The sequence below is a fragment of the Gavialis gangeticus genome, unplaced genomic scaffold, assembly GCF_001723915.1.
Source record: "Gavialis gangeticus isolate Ggan-Ray unplaced genomic scaffold, GavGan_comp1, whole genome shotgun sequence".
Taxonomy (NCBI): Eukaryota; Metazoa; Chordata; order Crocodylia; family Gavialidae; genus Gavialis; species Gavialis gangeticus.
This window is the reverse complement of record NW_017728992.1, coordinates 201734583-201752201: the sequence shown is the minus strand read 5'-3', so window position 1 is coordinate 201752201 and position 17619 is coordinate 201734583. Positions and strand designations below refer to the sequence as shown.

Sequence of the window (17619 nt, the reverse complement as noted above, 5' to 3'; positions counted from 1 at the left end):
CCCCCCCCCCCCCCTCACCGATTAGCTAAGGACTGCTTGTCATGTGACTCCCTGCCCCCTCTACCAATCAGATGTGGGGGGGGTGGAGCCACTGGGGCCCCTCAGCCAATCAGAGACGGGGGGAGAAGCTGACCACAATAAGCTCTAAAAAAAATGGCAGTCGGCCCCATGATCTGCCTACAAAATCAGCCGGCTGCCTCCTTGAGTTGGGTAGACCACTAATAATAAGCTATTTACTGTCCTTGTTAGCTACTAAGGGCAAGATTTGTGCACGTTAGTGGTGCCTGATAAGGAGGTCCTGCCAGCCTGTAGCACAGCTTCAGCAGTGGCTTAGGAACAGTCATTACCTTTTCATCTTGTGTGCATCATCTTTCATTTTCTGCCATTGGTGTTCACGTGACCTGCCTCCAGCCAAACTAGAAGTAACCTTGATAGACTGTGGGGACAGCCACGTTATAGTTCCCATTCCTCAGAGGAAATAGATATGCTTGCACACAGATGTAACACCATATTTATTCACATGCACCTTTTTCCTGAAAATTAGCCGTCCAAAATCAGGGTGCATGTCAGGAGCAAGAAAGCTGCTTCCCATGCTGGAATGGCAGCAGGAGATGCTGCAAGGGCAGCCGTGGGCTGTACTCAGCACTGGCTTACCCAGGGCTGAATGCTCCAGCATGTAACAGGGCTAAATCCTGTTGTCTACCTGCTGCAGGGGCAACAGCTACAGTTTAACCCTCCCTTAAGTGAATTGGCAGCTACTGTTGGCTGAGCAGCCGGGGGACAGGGAGTGATGCTGGCAGTGGGACTGCTCAGTGCAGCCAGAGGGTTCAGCTTTCAATGAGCTGGTACCATAGCAGAGACAACCCTGGAAAAAAATCTTTTCTTCTTTCGTTCTGTCTTCTCTAAACAAGATCTGTGTCTTATTTAAGAGAGTGTGGTATGCGAATAAATATGGTGACACAATCTCAGTTTGGTTATTCACAAACGCTAGCAGTTCTTCCCCTGCCAGCATTTGTCATTGTATGTATTGTGATCCTAGACTACAGGTGTGTATGTGGATGCCAGTTGTAGAATGGATGCTGATTTCTATATTGATGAGAACTGCAAATTGAACAGGCTAAAACTTTACTGGCAAAATATGTTAAGATCCATAGCATGTTGCATCAGAGAAAACTATTGAGTTAACAGCAAGGCATTTCTTGGATTTTTTTTTTTTTTTTTAAATGACCTTCCATATTAAACTCAGGCTGCTGACATGTATTTATCTTGAATGCCATTAGAGTAGAGGAGCAGTAATATATTTCTAAATGCTCACTGCTCCAATGAATTATGTCTGGCTGGCCAATTAGGTTGTTTTCATCATGTCTTTTTTGATATCTTCAGCTGTTGTCAGAGTGGGACTGTTCTCCTAGAGCAGGGGTTGGCAACGTTTTTGGGCAAAGTGCCAAAACCCCCACAATCTCAACATAAAAGACGTTGGTGCGCCAGGGGCAGATGGCAAGGGAGCCACAAGGGTCCCAATCCTTCTGGTGCCAGCGCAGCCCCCCCACCCTTCCCCATCATGCTCCCCAAGGCGTGCATGCAGCCACCACCAGCATCTAGCCAGGCCAGGGCTCCGGACCCCGGTGCAGCTGCTTGCAGCCTTACAGCTTCCTGCTACAATTAGCCCAGGCTTTGGGCAGACCCCTGCCACCCACCATGGAGCCTGGGTTGCTTACAGCAGGGCTTGCAGCCTCCCCACCATCTGCTGCGAGCAACCCATGCTCCATGGCTGGCAGCAGGGGCATGCCCACAGGCGGGGACAGCTAAATGGCTTTACATGCCATCCTCTGGCATGTGTCCCACGGGTTGCCAACCCCTGCCATAGACCCCACAGGCACACATCTCATGAAGTCTGCAAGAGTTTCATATGCGTAATTCTGTAAGAGCAGAAGTAGTATAAGCTTCCTCATGGTAATTTTATTGTACCCAGGGTGGTCCAGGAATATGAGAGAAGCAAGTTTTGTGAGGTGAGGTAGTATCTTTTATTGGGCCAATTTGTTGAGAGAACACGAGAGAGAGAGAGGAGACACGTTTTCAGGCAGCGAGTGCACTTCATCAGGTCTGGGAAAGAAGCACAGTCCAAGCTAAGTACAAGTGAGTACAGTTGCTCTCCTCTAACCCAACTTTGCAAATGGCATTGGACCACTGGAAAAGGGACTGGACAGTTATCACCTGTGGAGCAGAGAAGTTGGCAGAGAGAGGTGATAATTAAGTTATAATGAGCCGTAAAACTAATGCTCTTTAAGTTGGTGGGTTTTGGTGTCCAGTAAAATTATGAATTTCTGTTCCATGACCTGTTTTTGAAAGAAATTGTCCTTTGAAGACAAGGATTGAGAGGTCGGAGATGGAGTGGATGTTTTTTAAAAAATGTTTTCCCATTGCAGATGGAGCATTTCTGTGTTCAGCATTTTTCTGTGGGAACGTGTGCTGTAGTTTACTTTCCATGATGGCACGCACATGTAGGATCCACAGATTCTGATGGGCTTTTCATGTTAAATGGGGGAAAGAGGATTGTAGTGGCAGTAAAGATGCATTGGCAGGTTTTGCATTCATTGTCTTGGTAAGGTCTGATTTTATTTGATGTGGAAAAATCTGCTCCTGGTGATGAGTTTGGCAAGATTTCAGTATGGGGTTTGAAAGCTGTGAAAAGAGGGTTTGGGGAAATCTCTTTCAAGAGCTGATCTTACTGGCTTGTTCTAGGCATTCTTCAGGGGCCGGTGAGAAACCACATCCTTGTACCAAGATTTCCTGTCTGGTCCTTAATTTTTTCTTAGAAAAAAGTGTGGGATTCATTACTTTGTCGAGAACATTGTTGAAGCCTTCCTATCTAGAAAACGGTACAAATCAGAAAGCCTCCATAGAACTATGGTTTTTCCCCATGCTTGTCATAACCAGCTTTCAAAAGACTACTCTTCCTTGTCATCTTAGAGATCAAGAGATGCTTCAGAGCCTGGTTTCAGTCTCCCTGATGCTGGTTTTGAACTAGTACAGTTCCCCTGACTATAACAGAATTGTTTCCAGTCTTAACTTAAGCAAGATCATAATCAAGTTGAAACACTCCTGGGGATCCTGGAGACATTAGTGGTTCTTCCATAGAGAATCAGACTCTTCAGGAGGACACTTACTAACCATCTAATAATGTATGTACTGAAAAGAGACCCAAGCAATGATGGTACAAGTACAGCCACCGCGTCGCAGGAGCAATTGGGACTTTGCTCATGAATTCAGAATTCTGTTTTCTCCAACAGGAAGATGCAGCTCAAAACAGCATACAAGCCTAATTATTACTGATGCAACATTTGCTGTTAACAGGGACGCTCCAAGTAGGAATGAAACTGTACTGGCATGGAAATGCTAATTATTGCAGGGGCAGAGATGATTTTATCTCTGAAAGTAGTTCATGTAAAACCCAATTTGTTGAGTATTAATCAGCTGTTTGTACTTAAGGAGACTGAAATTCCTTTTGGTTTTCTTAGCATTAACTGAATTCACTCTTCTGAAATCCTGCCTGTAAAAAGAGCATGCAGATCTCTCATGGGCTTCAGCTAAAACTAAGTCTATCAATAGAGAAGCAAGGTTAGAGTTTTAGGATGAAGAATTAGTGAAAAATTCACGCTCAGAGCCAGATGAGTCTACCCCGGGGAGACAGGAAATGAAGTAGGAAGTGGCCTGTTTGCAGGCACCCCGCAGCACTCTTCTCCACGGCTGACATCAATCTATTCCTCCTTCCATCTGCTGGGAGGGCAGGCATATCACATGCTATGTGACCTGGGATCTCTTTAATTGAAGAATCAAATTGTCCAAGAGTCCAGTGTTGCTCAGAACATCTTTACAAAACTCAGCAACCTGTCTCACTGAGGAACTGAAAAAGGAAAGGCAGAATTCCTCTACATCTTTTTTTTCTTCCCTTCTTTTCCTCTGTATGACAGAAAAATCCAGGACCCAAATAGAGGAACAAGGCACCACTGTAATGGCATCGTACAAACAAGGAATAAAAACAGTGTCTGATCCAGGGATCTTACAAGATAGAACTATGGAAGAAACAGAGAAAAAGTGATGGGGGAAAAGTAAAATGATCATGTTAGGTATAACAGATAGAGAGGGCTTTCATTTTTGCTTTTCTAGTCCTTTCTTTTGTTTGCCAGATGTTCTAGGGGACAGAGCATGAGTCTCCTTGCTGGTTTGGACTGTGATTTCTACAACGTCACTGAATTTCTGTTCCTCCGTCTGAATTTTGAGCTAATGTTTAGTTTTTGCATGAGCCCAGGAAATTAAGATCTCACTCTGGACTGCAACATAATCCCTTCTCACATCAAGTTCTGTATGTTTTCACACAAAAACTAGTTAAGGTTTCTGAAATTTGTGCTTGCATTACTGTGAAAATACAAGCAAGTCTTGAACTAAAGCAAGCTTCAAACCAACATAGTTCCTGTTTCCAAGCATTATCTTACTGTCCCAGTATATTACTGCGTGTGTTACTACACCTGCCCTCCTCTCCAAAGCACTGTTTCAACTCTGCAGCATCAAACAGCCACAGTCCTACCATCTGATCTGCACAGGTGGATATGTGCAGCTACGTGGAGAGGAGGAAGTCTTGTGGAGACTGAGATTTACACAAAAAGGATGAGATTATAAAATCAGTGCCACAATGCATGTACAGCACTTATCTCTGTGTGCAGAATGAATGTGTAAGCAAATCTGGTAATGCACTGAGTTAAAAGGTTTTTAAATGATCCTTTTAAGACTCTGATTTGTTTGTTTGACTCCTCTGGGTTCTATCTACCAAACTGACTTCCTGATTTTTTAAAACTGATTGACTTTGGAGCTGTGCGCATGTGCACATGCATGTAACTTGACCCCAATGCCGAAGCTTCCACAGCTAAAGGATGGAGGTCAGTAAGTAGGTCTCTAAGGAACTCATCAGGGACTCCATCAAGTAGGTCTAACTTACCCAAGTAGTGCCTAAATACTGTGATGTTGGAATACTTTATACCAGAGCTGTCAAACCTGTGGCCTGCAGGCCACATCCAGCCCACAGAGCTGTTCCACCTGGCCCACAGCACTGAGAGGGGCCAGGGATTTGGAGGTGGGGAAAGCAGGCGCAGGGTCTGCTGCCAGATTCCCAGCGACAGAGCCCCAGTGGGCACACGGGTGGGCAGCAGAGAGGTGAGTGGCAGCTGTGTTAATCGGTCAGCTCCGCTCCCCCACACTCCCCTCCAGTGCTGTCTGGTCTGGATCCAGCAAGGGAGTTTGACACCCCTGAGGAAGCACGTGTGTTGGCACAGGGTCTTGTGCACACTGGGTGTCACTGCAAATTAAGCAGCACAGTGTAGACGATGCTAGATTATATTCCAGATAATTGCAGTGACAAATTCTAGATTTAGAGCCTCTGGCTGGAAACATATGAAATGTCCCTCTTCTGTAAACAGCCTTTCTAATGATCTAGTTACCCATTTCCATTTTCTTCCCAGTTTGGATCTTTTGCTGGCATGATTTTGCCTCGACAGCGCACGGTTGTTTTTTCACATGCATGCTCTGTTTTTAAGCAATTCTCTCAGCACTTGTGGCATCAGACAGAGCAGGGCTATCTTAAGAACTTTATATTCCCTACTCTCTCACTAACTGTAGATGAAATAACTTGCATAGTTTCCTTATCGTGTTTGTTTCTGTTTATTCAGAAATTCCCACTTGGATGCGGTTCAGTGTTTGTCCTGCTCTGACACTGAGAACAGTAACTTGAGAGTAGTTGATGTGACTTGCTGCTAAAATAGGACTTAAGTTTCTAGCATGAGAAAATCCACTTTAAGTTGATATAGCTTGGCATGTGCTAAAAATACCAGTATGTACATGGTTTTTATTAGCGAATGACTAAATAATGTAAATATAATAGCTTGTTTCAGTTCTTCGGCATCTGCGTCATGTCTGAGCACTGCTCCTGAATTCCAGAAGAATTCAGATATAAGATTGTTACAGACGGACAAAAATCCACGCATTTGAAAAGGTTTTTAATTTGCTGTGAATTATCACCAGAAGAGTCATTTAGTTTCTTCCTGATGTAGAGAGATCTGTAGCAAGAGCAAGCACCAGGTAACATGCTTACGTTTCCATTTTTGCTTAGTTCAGTCAGTATTTTTGCGAGAAATTTTTGCTCGACCCCCTTCCCGCCTCACCTTATTTGAGTGATCAAGAGGGAAAGATTTTGCGCCACAAGAAGTACATGAAATGTTCTTGGAGATGGTTGTAGCAGCAATTAGCATTAGGGATCCTGAACAGAATTGGAGCTGGAACACCCACTTGTCAGTGGCAATGAGGCTTTCCCTCTGAAAATAGTTTCATCTAAAAATGGAGTCCTAAATTGCTAATTTATTAAGATCAAACATATTACCCTTCTCTCGTGGTTTTTCCTGGGGCTTTGCTGAACATGCTGGCTTGGCTGGATGGTTGTAATTCATGAGTGAGCAAACCAAGAGCAGAGGCGCAAGTGTCCCGTCTCATGGTCTGGGCAGGACTGCACCCCCAGCATGCTGCACCTTTCCGACTCCAGTTCCAGCAGCAGAAGCAGTACAGGAGCAGAGGTTTGCTGCTGCTGAAGGAGACGTCATCTTCTTTTCCTTTTTCTTTTGGTGCTGCCATGCATGTCAATTGGCCAAAAGAGGAGGTGACATCTCCCCCAGCAGCAGTGAACCTCTGGCTGCTCCTCTTGCACAGTGTGCCAGAGCCAGAGCCGGTGAAGGGAAGGTACTGGGAGTGTGAAGGAGGATGGACAAGAAGGTGAGGGGCACCCATACCTCCATCTTGCTGCCCTCTCCCCCCTGGCAGCACCTGGGGCTCGTGCCTCACTCGCCCACCCACCATTATGTTAATGTGCACTAGTTTCCTGAGGAATTTTTCTTCCCTTATACCTTACCTCTGCATATACTGTCTGGCCCCAACAAGCACTAAAAATGCTCCACACCCGCTGTCCACTCAGGGACCGTGAAGGACAGTATTTCCCAGCCCACTTGAGCATCAGAGGGGATTGTTTTGCCATGTAGCTGCTGTCACCTGGGGCGTGACTTAGTGGAGTCTCCATGAAGTTCCAAAAAGGAGAAGCGGGGTGACTGAGTGGCTCAGGTCCGTGGGGGGAAGGAGAAAAGCTGGACATTCAGAGCGGTGGAAAGAGAATGGAACTGATGAATTGCTTTGGTGTGAGTGTGGCATCTCTTGATCCCGAGGAGCACTGCATGCATTGCAGCTGCCTGAGAGGGCACAGTTTTAGGGATCTCCTTGTTAAAATGCTGGCAGCACATCACTGTCTTAATGGTAGTACCAAGAGACTAAAAGGACCTGTGAAGCCTTAGCACTTGGAAAGACCAAAGCTGCTGTAGAATCAGTCTTAAAGTAAAGTGGGAGTTTGATCTTGGAGGTTTTTTTCACTCGATTTTAGAGAGATTGCCTTCAGAACTCCAACTTTGCTGAACTGGCGCCCTACGGCTGTACACATGAATAAATCAGAACTGGAATCTTGTTGGGAGATCATTAGAGACACATCCATGCTTGTTAGGCATTCAGCGCGGTAGTCTTAGACTGAAGCTGGATATTTTTGTATTGCTCTTTCTGTACTGAACTTCCTGAAATGAGCATGTGTTGCGGGCTGGTACCCCATCCCCACTCCCACTCGGCCTCTCAGCCTGGGCTCTGTTTAGTAAGGTTCTTTCTGGGTAAGCAGAGTGGAAAAATGGGGTGCATTTACTAGGGCATTGCACTGGCACACACAAGATCTAGACTTAAGTGCAGCTTTGCTACAGAAAGCCTGCGTACTGCAAGGGGCCAAATGTCATGCCTCAGCTTCCTGTCTGTAAAATGACAATAATGCTTTCCTATCTTACATAGATGTTGCAAGGAATTCTCTAGACACCAGTGTCCAGTCCACAACAGCATTTGTAACAGGCACTTGACTCCTTTCAGAACATAAACTCTAGTTTGAAATCTTCCAGCTGAAATGAAGGGGAGTTAAATGCTCACGTCTACTTGTGGAGCTGGCCTAAGGAGGCCAGAAAGCATCCAAGTAAAGGGAGTAGGGAGTAATTACAGAAAGGATAGCTGGAATATGGATTTTGGCAAATGGAAACACTCAAAAGTAGGAGAATCCTTCAAGGTAATGTGATTGCAGTCCAATGGCATTGCATATCGTGGGTCAGCCTGGAACCTCTCAGGACAGTGCAGCTCTTTCCACTGATTTCCGAGCTTGGAAACCAGCCTCTAGAGAGAGGAAAGTGAGTCAGAGAGCATTAGCAAAGAGGGGAAACCGCTAGATTTATGTGGCAGTATGTGCAGATGTCCTTTTCTTGAGGCAGTTTTCTAAGGTTTCTCTTCAACTGTCTCACGTACCTGTCATACATGACTTCTGTTCTTTATATACTAGTCAGAAAGCACTGTTGTATAACCCCCATATTTAAAGTTCAAAGTTGTATAATATAATAAATGAATCACAGTAAAAGTGTAGTTTTTTTGCATCCTTCATTTTCATCCAAGCACTGTGTTGAAGCTGAGAATGTTGGACACATTTATTACAGTACTTGCTTCTCCTATTTATTTAACATTGGAGAAAAATGCAACTCATTCTATCTAGCATGTAATTGTGCTTATGCATGTGTTTTAAAAATTAAAAATATTCAGCATTATCTCAGACACCATCCCAGAGGAATGACTAAATTCACCGAAACTTAATCCTTAAATATCACTCGATCTGAATTGTATGGTAGTGACCTGGAAGCTTTTTTCACTTTGTCCAAGAGCCTGTTTTTACATGTTTAAATCGAACTCAAACAAATTCTGAAAATTATCTCCAGACCTGGTGGTAATGCAAGGCTTTTTGGTCATATTCATTTATTGAGATTGTAGAAGTTGATCTTTTTCTTTAGTTTAAATATTAACATATAGTGAAAAACACAGTTTATTTTATATTTTGCATATTGGTCACCTACACAGATGCTAAATGAAACTCTTTCACTAGAAAGGAAACTGGATCTTGTGATGGAGGCAGTGTTGGGATTCAGGCAATCTGGGTTCAGACACAGGCCTTTCTGCAGAGCAATCCAAAGTGATTGGATTTCAATGCTTAGAGTTTTATACTGCGGATGGGGAAGGGTAGGTGTCTTCAGAGGTTGATCCAGAAAACCCGGAGGGGCTCAGAGGAAGGCACTTGGCAATGGTGAGTGTGTCTGAATTCCTACCCTCTCAGGAGCTTTGCCTCTGACTCATGCTGCACTTTAGGTGCCTCCGTTAATTTCCAGTACAAGCAGCCTAGTTTTGCCCCTGAGGGTTGGTGGCTGTCTGGGAGGGAGGGAGGTGGTGCCCATCTTCTGCCAAGCAATGTAGTGATTAGAGCATTCACCTAAGCCCTCCTCAGCCTGAGGGAATTCAAACCTACCTTTCCCACTTCAAGGAGGGTGTCCAAATCACCCCAGCTAGAGAACGGTCTGTCCTGTTGAAACTGGATAGCACAGTGCAGGAGGCACGGGGCTAGAAGAGCAAGCAAAATGCACTATGCTGATGTAGCATAGAAGCTGTGGCACTCTCTTGGGAAGGGGAGTCAGGAGCTCTGGCCTTTCTTGCCAAGGTTATTCCCGTCGGTTTTGGGTTGTTTTTTTAACCAATGACTGTCTAATGTGAAATGCATGCACTATGCACTATGACTGTGGCTGGATCTGACCCTCCCATGCTTTCTTTCATAAAGAGTGAATGGAACCTGAGCAGTTTTAAATAAAACCAGAGAGGTATTTTCTCCAAAAAATGAACCCCAAGCACTATGCAGTTCCATGTCAGGGCAGCTAGGATCTGGAACCAACTTCCAAGGGAAGTGGTGCTGGCTTCTATCCTGGGGGTCTTTGAGAAGAGGCTTGATGCCTACCTGGCTGGACTCATTTGAGCCCAGTTTTTTCTCCTGCCCAGGCAGGGGGTTGGACTTGAAGATCTACAAGGCGCCTTCCGACCCAACTTCTATGTTTCTATGTGCTTCATCAAAATATAATGTTTCCTTATCAGCATTTCTCCATGTAAGAATAGTCTCCTTCCCCTGATGCATGTGCACACACACACACTCACAACTCCTGCATAATTTGCACTGTGCTTAACGCAGAATGGGCTTGTTTAGTCTGGAGAAGAGAATCCTTCGGCTCCCTGCAGGGTGGCTACAAAGAGGATGGAGCTGGACTGTTCCCAGTGGGGGCAGATGACAGAGCAAGGGGTGATGTTGTCAAGTTGCAGCAAGGGAAGTTTCGGTTGGATATTAGGAAATATCCAACCTAAACTTTCTCACAAGGAGGATAGTAACACACTGGAACAGATTACCCAGACAGGTTGTGGAATATCTCCATCCTTGGAGGTTTTTAAGCCTTGAGTAGCCAAAGCCTTTACTGGGATGATGTAGTTGGGGCTGGTCCTGCTTTGAGCAGGGAGTTAGAGTAGATGTGACCTCCTGAGGTCCCTTCCAATCCTGATTTTCTATGCTTCACTGAAAAGAATGGGCTTTTCCATGTGCATACCTTGCTGTGATGGTTAGACATCAGAATAAGTTGTCTTTCTTTGTCTTGGCATGTTAGTGACATTAAAGGAATTTCCTTGCTTAGCTGAACATAGTTCTTGGGATCAATATTAGCTGTTGTTTCTGGACTTCCTATTCCTTGGTCTTTCCCAATAAGTATACTGGTAGAGGGGGAGAGGAAGCGATCCATTAAGTCAAAAACTATGTAGATCTTTTCCTGGAGCCTTTCATTTTTACTACTTAAAACTTGAGCTTTTCCTGCCTGTTCTGGTTTTAACACTTAACAAATTGTGACTGTCATAACAGCAGAAGAGCTTTGGATCCAGACTTCAGTTAGCTTTCTGCATCCCTAACGCAGTGTTTAAAAAGCTCCGGTAATTGGCCCCATTTGCAGGCTTGGAGATGGAGCCAAGTACATATAAGCCTTCCTCAAGCAGGAAACAGGAATTAATGCGCAGCATTTCTCATCCTGTGGTTGAAATTTTTGCTGTTGGGAAGAAAACACAATAAAAAAACGACTTCGGCTCCGCTGAGAGAATTAAAATGCAGGCTTTCCAATGTTGTGTTGGGGAAATGGTACTATCAATATTTATCTAAAGCATTTTTATGTGGGAGCAGAAAGTGGCTAGCTGAGAAACTGTCTTTAGAAGCCTGTTGAGACGTTTGGGAACGGTGCTTGCAGGAGCATGTCAGGAGAGTCGGGCGTGTGGGGAGAGGAATGAAATGACATCTGCATTTAGTCAAAGTGTAAATTTTTCAATAGTGCTTTCTTGCCTTTAGGACAAACTTAATCGTGGGCTGTGTGACTTTGTAATGCTTTTATACACAGAGTACAAAACCACATTTCTCATTCCTTTAGAAACCTGACGTGCGGCTCTCCAGAGGCAGCATCGACCGAGAAGACGGGAGTCTCCAGGGCCTGGTAAGTGCATGTGTGTAGTATTTTTTTTCATCTGTTGACTCTCTTAAGAGTTTTCTCAGTGGAACATGCCGTACGCTGCCCTGATTATGGGAGATGAGTTAGTCTGCTCAGTGTTTCCACTATTATTATATGGGTATAAAAGTTTCCAAAAACTCAGCTTCTGTGGTAGCAGTGGCAGCAGCAAACTTGTTCACGCAGCACTTTTTTTTTTTTTCCCCTTGAAGCTTCTGCTGAAGCAGATGCCTGAATGTTTCAGCAAATGCACTGCAGTTATCTCAAAGTATGCACTCCTTTTATTTAAAACCCAGAATAGTTTTGCCTAAATTCCTGTCAACAGGAAGTAAGATTAAAATATAATGTATGCAGTTGTTGGAGTAACTGAAGACCTTTCTCAGAACTAATGCAAGTCTTGGGTAGTGCAACAGCAGCAATCTGTCTGGCCTGAATGAGTGACAATAAAACAAATGGAACAGATCTGGTATTCATTCATTTACAGCCAGACAACAGCTGCAGCCACAGTTTTGTCTCTGACTGACTTAACTCATCTCTGCTTAAGTAAAAATGGTTCCCTAATAGTTTGACTGCCATTGGCATCTCTGTCCCATCTCTGCCTTTGATTCTTTCAATTGAGTGTTTTTCTCAAATTAGTATTTTCCTCAATTCACTTGTATCGTTCACTTGAGATGCAGCTGTAAAATCCTAGTCTGTCTCAAGTGTTTGTTCATCAGATGAGCATTAAAGGGGGAAGAGATGTTCTGTTTTTGCAGCAGGGATGGGATAATGGATAAGTGGATAATGACACATCCCTGCAGATTCTCTGGGGACCTAGTCAGCCTTGTTGAGACGCCATAAAGAATCTTTCCTGCTTAAACTTGCAAAAAATATTAATCATTTTTATATGTTTGTGCAAAACGAGCTGCCGTCTTGTCACATTTGGTGCTGCTACTCACCTAGAGATTTTGAGAAATGAGTCAAGGTTTGCAAAGCTGTTTTGAGATGATCTGGAATATAGGCGGCTGTCAGAGATGAGACATACCTGCTTTCATTAGGTGATGTTTTTTCCCCACTGCCGCTTGGCCCCAGGTGTCTGTCTGGGCTCCAGAATAAGAAACAGAACATGTCATGGTCAGACTCCACCACTGGGCAGCCCAGCATTCCCGGAAGAGAGGAGGTGGAATTTTATACATGAGAAAAAGAGACCAAAAATGATTAAGGCCAAAAGGTCCACCACATCCTGCTGCCCACTCAAGCCTCTTCGGGTGCAAATTTTCAGAGTATTTAGAATTTCAGAAGCACTTGATATGTTCCAAACATAGCTCCCATTGACTTCCCCTGCACTCAGGGGTGTTCATACATCTGCAGATCAAAATATTTATTTCAGTTTGTTCATCTACAAAATGAGAAGCCCTTCTGTGGACTTTGAGGTTTAAAGGACTGGCCCAGCAGCGCACAGGAATGCCGCAGCAGAAGCAGGGATATGATCCAGTTCTTCAGGGTGATATTCATCCCCCCTAACCACAAGACCATGCTTTCTTTTCCTGCCATGTCCTGCCACATTCATTACCCGTCTCCCAACTTCTGCAATAAATAAAGCAGGGGACTTGCAAACAACAGTCTCCTTCCCTACACAACCCTCATTATCCCCATAGCAGGGTGATCCCATGCACTGAGTGAGGTCAGGGATCCTGTGGGAAAACTAGCGTGTAATTGTGAATGTGAAGACTGTATCATAATGCATAGGAATAAGGAGGCAAATTAATGTTGCACAGGTGAACTTAAGTGTGGCTTTTCCCAACCATCAAGCACTTATTTTCCAACCTCAGTTATATTCCTTTAATGCATTTTATATAATTTCTTATGGTTTTTTTAAGTGAAAAATTGGACATTCTGTCAAGTGGAACCACATTGATCATCACCAGGGCTAGAGTCTTTAGGTCAACCCCCTTGAGCTAAAAGAGAAGCTGGTGGTGATGGTAATAGTAGTGCACTGTTACCTTGACATGCAACTGCCGTTAGAAAGGTATCAGACACACACTGCCAGTGGTTTCAGAGTCATTTGCTGATGGCAGAGGAATATTGGGAATCAGGAGTCCTGGTTTTATTCCTGGTTCATGAAAATTAAACTTCTCAAATCTAGTGGTAAATTGTCCCAACTCCATCCCACCCCATCCCCCTCCCCCTATCCAACCAGTCTGCAGGTACCTTCTCTGCCACATGGGGATGCTAGAACTCCTCAATTAAACAGTTGGGAGAATTTAATACATTTCCCCTAACCTTGTTTTAATAGGAGTGAAGTGAAATATAAATCCAAAATACACCCCCACCCCCACAGAGCCATAGAACTCGTTAAGCAAAATCCATGTAATGCGTGCTTAGGAAATCTGTGGATGACACCAAGCTAGGGGGAGTTGCAAACACTCTGGAGGGTAGGACTAGGACCCAGAATGACCTGGATAGACTGGAGAAATGATGCACAGTCAGCCAGATAAAATTCAACAAGGACAAGTGCAGGGTCCTGCATTTGGGATGGAATAAACCCATGTCTGAATACAGACCAGGGAATGACTGGCTTGGTTGCAGTAGTGCAGAGAAGGACCTGGGGGTACAGTGGACCATAAACTGTCTGTTTTTGTTGCCAAAAAAGCCAACAGTATCCTGGGTTGTATTAACAGGATTGCTACTTGCAAATGAAGGGAAGCAATTCTTCCACTGTTCAGTACCGGTGAGGCCTCACCTGGAGCACTGTGCCCACACTTCCAAAAAAGAAGTAGACAGATTGGGAAGAGTCCAGCAGAGTGACAAAAGTGATAGGAGGCCTGGGAAGCATGACTTAGGAAGACAGGCTGAAAAAACTATGGTTATTTAGTTTGGAAAAGTGAACAGTGAGGGGGAGATTCAGTAGCAGTCTTCAAATCCCTGAAGAGTGACTTATGGAGAAGATGGCAATGGACTTGTCTCTGGCTGTAGGGGTCAGGACTAAGAAAAATGGTCTCAAGCTGCAGCAGAGGAAATTTGTACAGGGTTCCCTCACTTTATGCGGGTTCTGTATGTGCGAATTCGCTCTTATGCGATGATGCTTTTTATACCAAAAATTCATTATATGCGAGGTAAATTTACTCTTATGTGATTGGTGTGGTAGAAGTCCACAGTCAGCTGTTTGTGTGGTGCATTGTGGGAGCGATGCCACAGGTGGAGAAAGAAAAAATTATTTGTGGGGAGGGCTGAGCTGGGTGGTGGTGCCCGGGCTGGGCTGCAGTGCCAGCTCCTGCAGCCCGGCCCAGTCCAGCCCATCAGCGCAGCCATGAAGCTGCCCGGCAGCAGTGCCCGTGGCCACTGCTCAGGACAGCTGATGCCCATGCTGCTGGAGCCGCAGCTGCCCCAGGAGTGGCGCAACACCACATCAGTATGGTCAAGGGGGTCAGTACAGTGGAGCCTTGGAACGTATCCCTATTTGTTCCATTGCAAAGTGAGTTCCCTTTATGCAAATTTGAGGTATGTGCTGTTTTTCAGGAACGCATGTACAACATAAAGCGAGGGAAACCTGTATTGGAGATTGGGAGGGACTTGAAGTCTGAGGGTGGTCAGGCATTGGAACAGGCAACCTAGAAAAGCCCTGGAAATTTTCAAGAGCAGGTTAGACAGACCCTTGGCTGGGATGGTCTAGTCAGGGAGGATTCTGCCTTGAGCAGGGGGCAGGACTAGAAAACCTTGTGAGGTCCCTTCCAGTCCTACTTTCTTATGATCCTGTAATGTCCCCTGAATGTTTTTTGACAGAAACATTCACCAGGTACCTAAATTCAGGCTTTTGCAGACGCACATGAGTCTGAACCAGGTGAGTGCCTGGCTCCTGCCTAAGATCCAGTGCCGCTGCAAAGCAGAGTAGCATTTACATTCTGCAGGCGGTCGCAGTCCAGCCGGCACACTGATCACACCAGCACAGACCAGCCGCTTTGAAATCAGTATACCGTGCCGCAACCCATGTATACTGTGAGCACAGGGGAATGTGGCACGACTTTGTATTACAGCATTGCCCTCTGCAGCCAAGAGTGCAAGTCTGGAGGGTCAGCAGGTGACCAAGGAAGAGGGAGCCCAACTGTGTAGCCAAGTGGGTGGTGCATCCAGCTGGGGAGGGGGCAGGTCCTGGGTTTGTATCCAGCGTCCATCTAATGGATAGACAGTTGAGGGGGCAGAACCCAGTCCTTTCTCCCAGCTGTGAGAATCTGTAGTACTGGGCTGAAGAGTCAGACTTCCTTTGGCTTGTGCTTCTGGACCTCTGACTGTCATGTGCTTGGCTGCAGAGAGGCCTTGCTTCAACAGGAGGGATTAAGGGTGTTTCTACACAGGCTGTTATACACCTTTTGGGAGATGTGGCTTTGGATGCCATCAGGCTGACTGAAGGTGCCCAAGAACCCAGGTCTCGCTCCTTTTTGAGTGACGTGCTGTAACCACTAGGCTAAACTGTAAAAGATGGGAACCAGAACCGTTGTAATGAGCATGTGCCTACTCGGTTTGGTGTTCCTCTAGATCCCAAAGTATGAACTATATGATCCTGAGTTTCCTAGCCAGCTCTAGACAGCTCACAGCTCAGTGCCTAGGCTCTCTAAATCATTCTTCAGAGGCCCCTTCTTCTCTAACGTGATTTCTTGGGATCTCCCCCCTGAAACCGAGAGAGTGTAACTTTTTAAGCTGGCCAGGCCTGCAGTGCAGGGTCTACGGGGCCACCCCTGGTTGTGAAATCGGTGGGAGTCGGGTACCTTCGTACCTTGAATGATCTGGGCCCTCACCTTTCCTTACCTGTAACATGGAAATAACATGGTTGTTAGTATTTCTGAGCCACACGGATGTATTTGGAGGACAAATACACTGACAAATATGAAGAATTCAGATGCTGTTGTGATGGGGTCATGGGATTGGCAAGCTCAGATATTCTCTCATATGCAGATATCGGGTGTGATCAAGTTCCCGCTAGTAACAGCTAGCTTGGACAAGTCAAGTGAGCAAAGTGGTGTGCAGTGATTTATACTGGATTCATCTGTAGCTGAGGATGAGTTTGTGCCAGCACGTGTGTTTCTGCATCTTGCTCTGTGATCTCCAAATGTTGTTCTTTTCTGAGAGTTCAAAATGCAGCTTCTTTCCGTTTGATACACAAGACTCTCTAAAATCTTTCCAACCTTCCTGCTTTGTAGGAAAAGGGTTTCACTTGATAAGTGAAGACTCTGCTAAGATGTTTTACTGCTGTGCTTCACTGAGAGCTGTAGCTATGTCGATTCTTTTCATTTACAAAGGAAACCCTTTATGCAGATGTCCTTTCATGAAGCAAAGATTATCTGCATCACGTTGCCTTACAAAAATACAATGTCAGATCCTATATAATGTATTCATTCTGTTGTGACTAAACAGACTTTCATCTTACTTGGCAGAAAGGTATACAAATATAGCAAGGAAAAGCACTTCAGTCCAACATGAAATGCTTGTAAATTAGTAAGTGAAGCATCTATGATTTTATGAAGCTCATAAAGTCCTTAAGGGTGATTTAAACTTGGCAACTGAAATGGACCTAGAGCATGCAGTTTTCTAATCATTCTGCTTCAGTTTCATCTCAACAGCCATGACTTGATTCAAAATTGACATCTGGATAAAAAACCACATTTTTTGTAAACATGCCATCCCGTTTAATTTATGCTGGCATCATCCTTGAAAGGACAAGCTCTTTGTAATACAGCTGTAGCGTGATACAGTTCTAGATGGCAGAAAATCAGAAGGGGCTTCTTACCTTAAATAACACGATCTGAACTTGTAGTTCAAAAATACAGGATTTCTGTAATACTTTAAAGCAGGCTTGTCCAGCATACGGCCCACGGGCTGCCATGCGGCCCACCAAGCCATTTTATCTGGCCCAAGGTCCCTCGCTCGGGACAGACGAGGAGTCCTGGCGCCTGCTCTGTGCTCCAAAGCGGCGGCAGGGCAGTGGTGAGGTGGGCAGGGCCGACTCGCGGGCCCCAGCCAGCAGCGAGGGGAGGGGAGCTGCTTACCCCTGCGGGGCTGGGCTCATCACGTGAGCTGGGTCCCACCACCGCTGCCCCAAGGGCTGTGTGGTGTGGGGCTGCCCCAGCCGCGCCTGGCTGGATGA

General features: G+C 45.3%; 1 protein-coding gene across 6 annotated transcripts in view; it reads left to right on the top strand.

Annotated features, from left to right (window-relative positions):
* Positions 1-17619, top strand: part of PTK2 (protein tyrosine kinase 2) — a 463084-nt gene that overhangs the window by 417981 nt on the left and 27484 nt on the right. For all 6 annotated transcript variants that reach the window (XM_019528216.1, XM_019528218.1, XM_019528213.1 and 3 more), the window contains one exon: positions 11427-11489. In XM_019528216.1, the coding sequence (XP_019383761.1) occupies positions 11427-11489 (63 nt within the window). The remainder of the gene's footprint in view (positions 1-11426; positions 11490-17619) is intronic.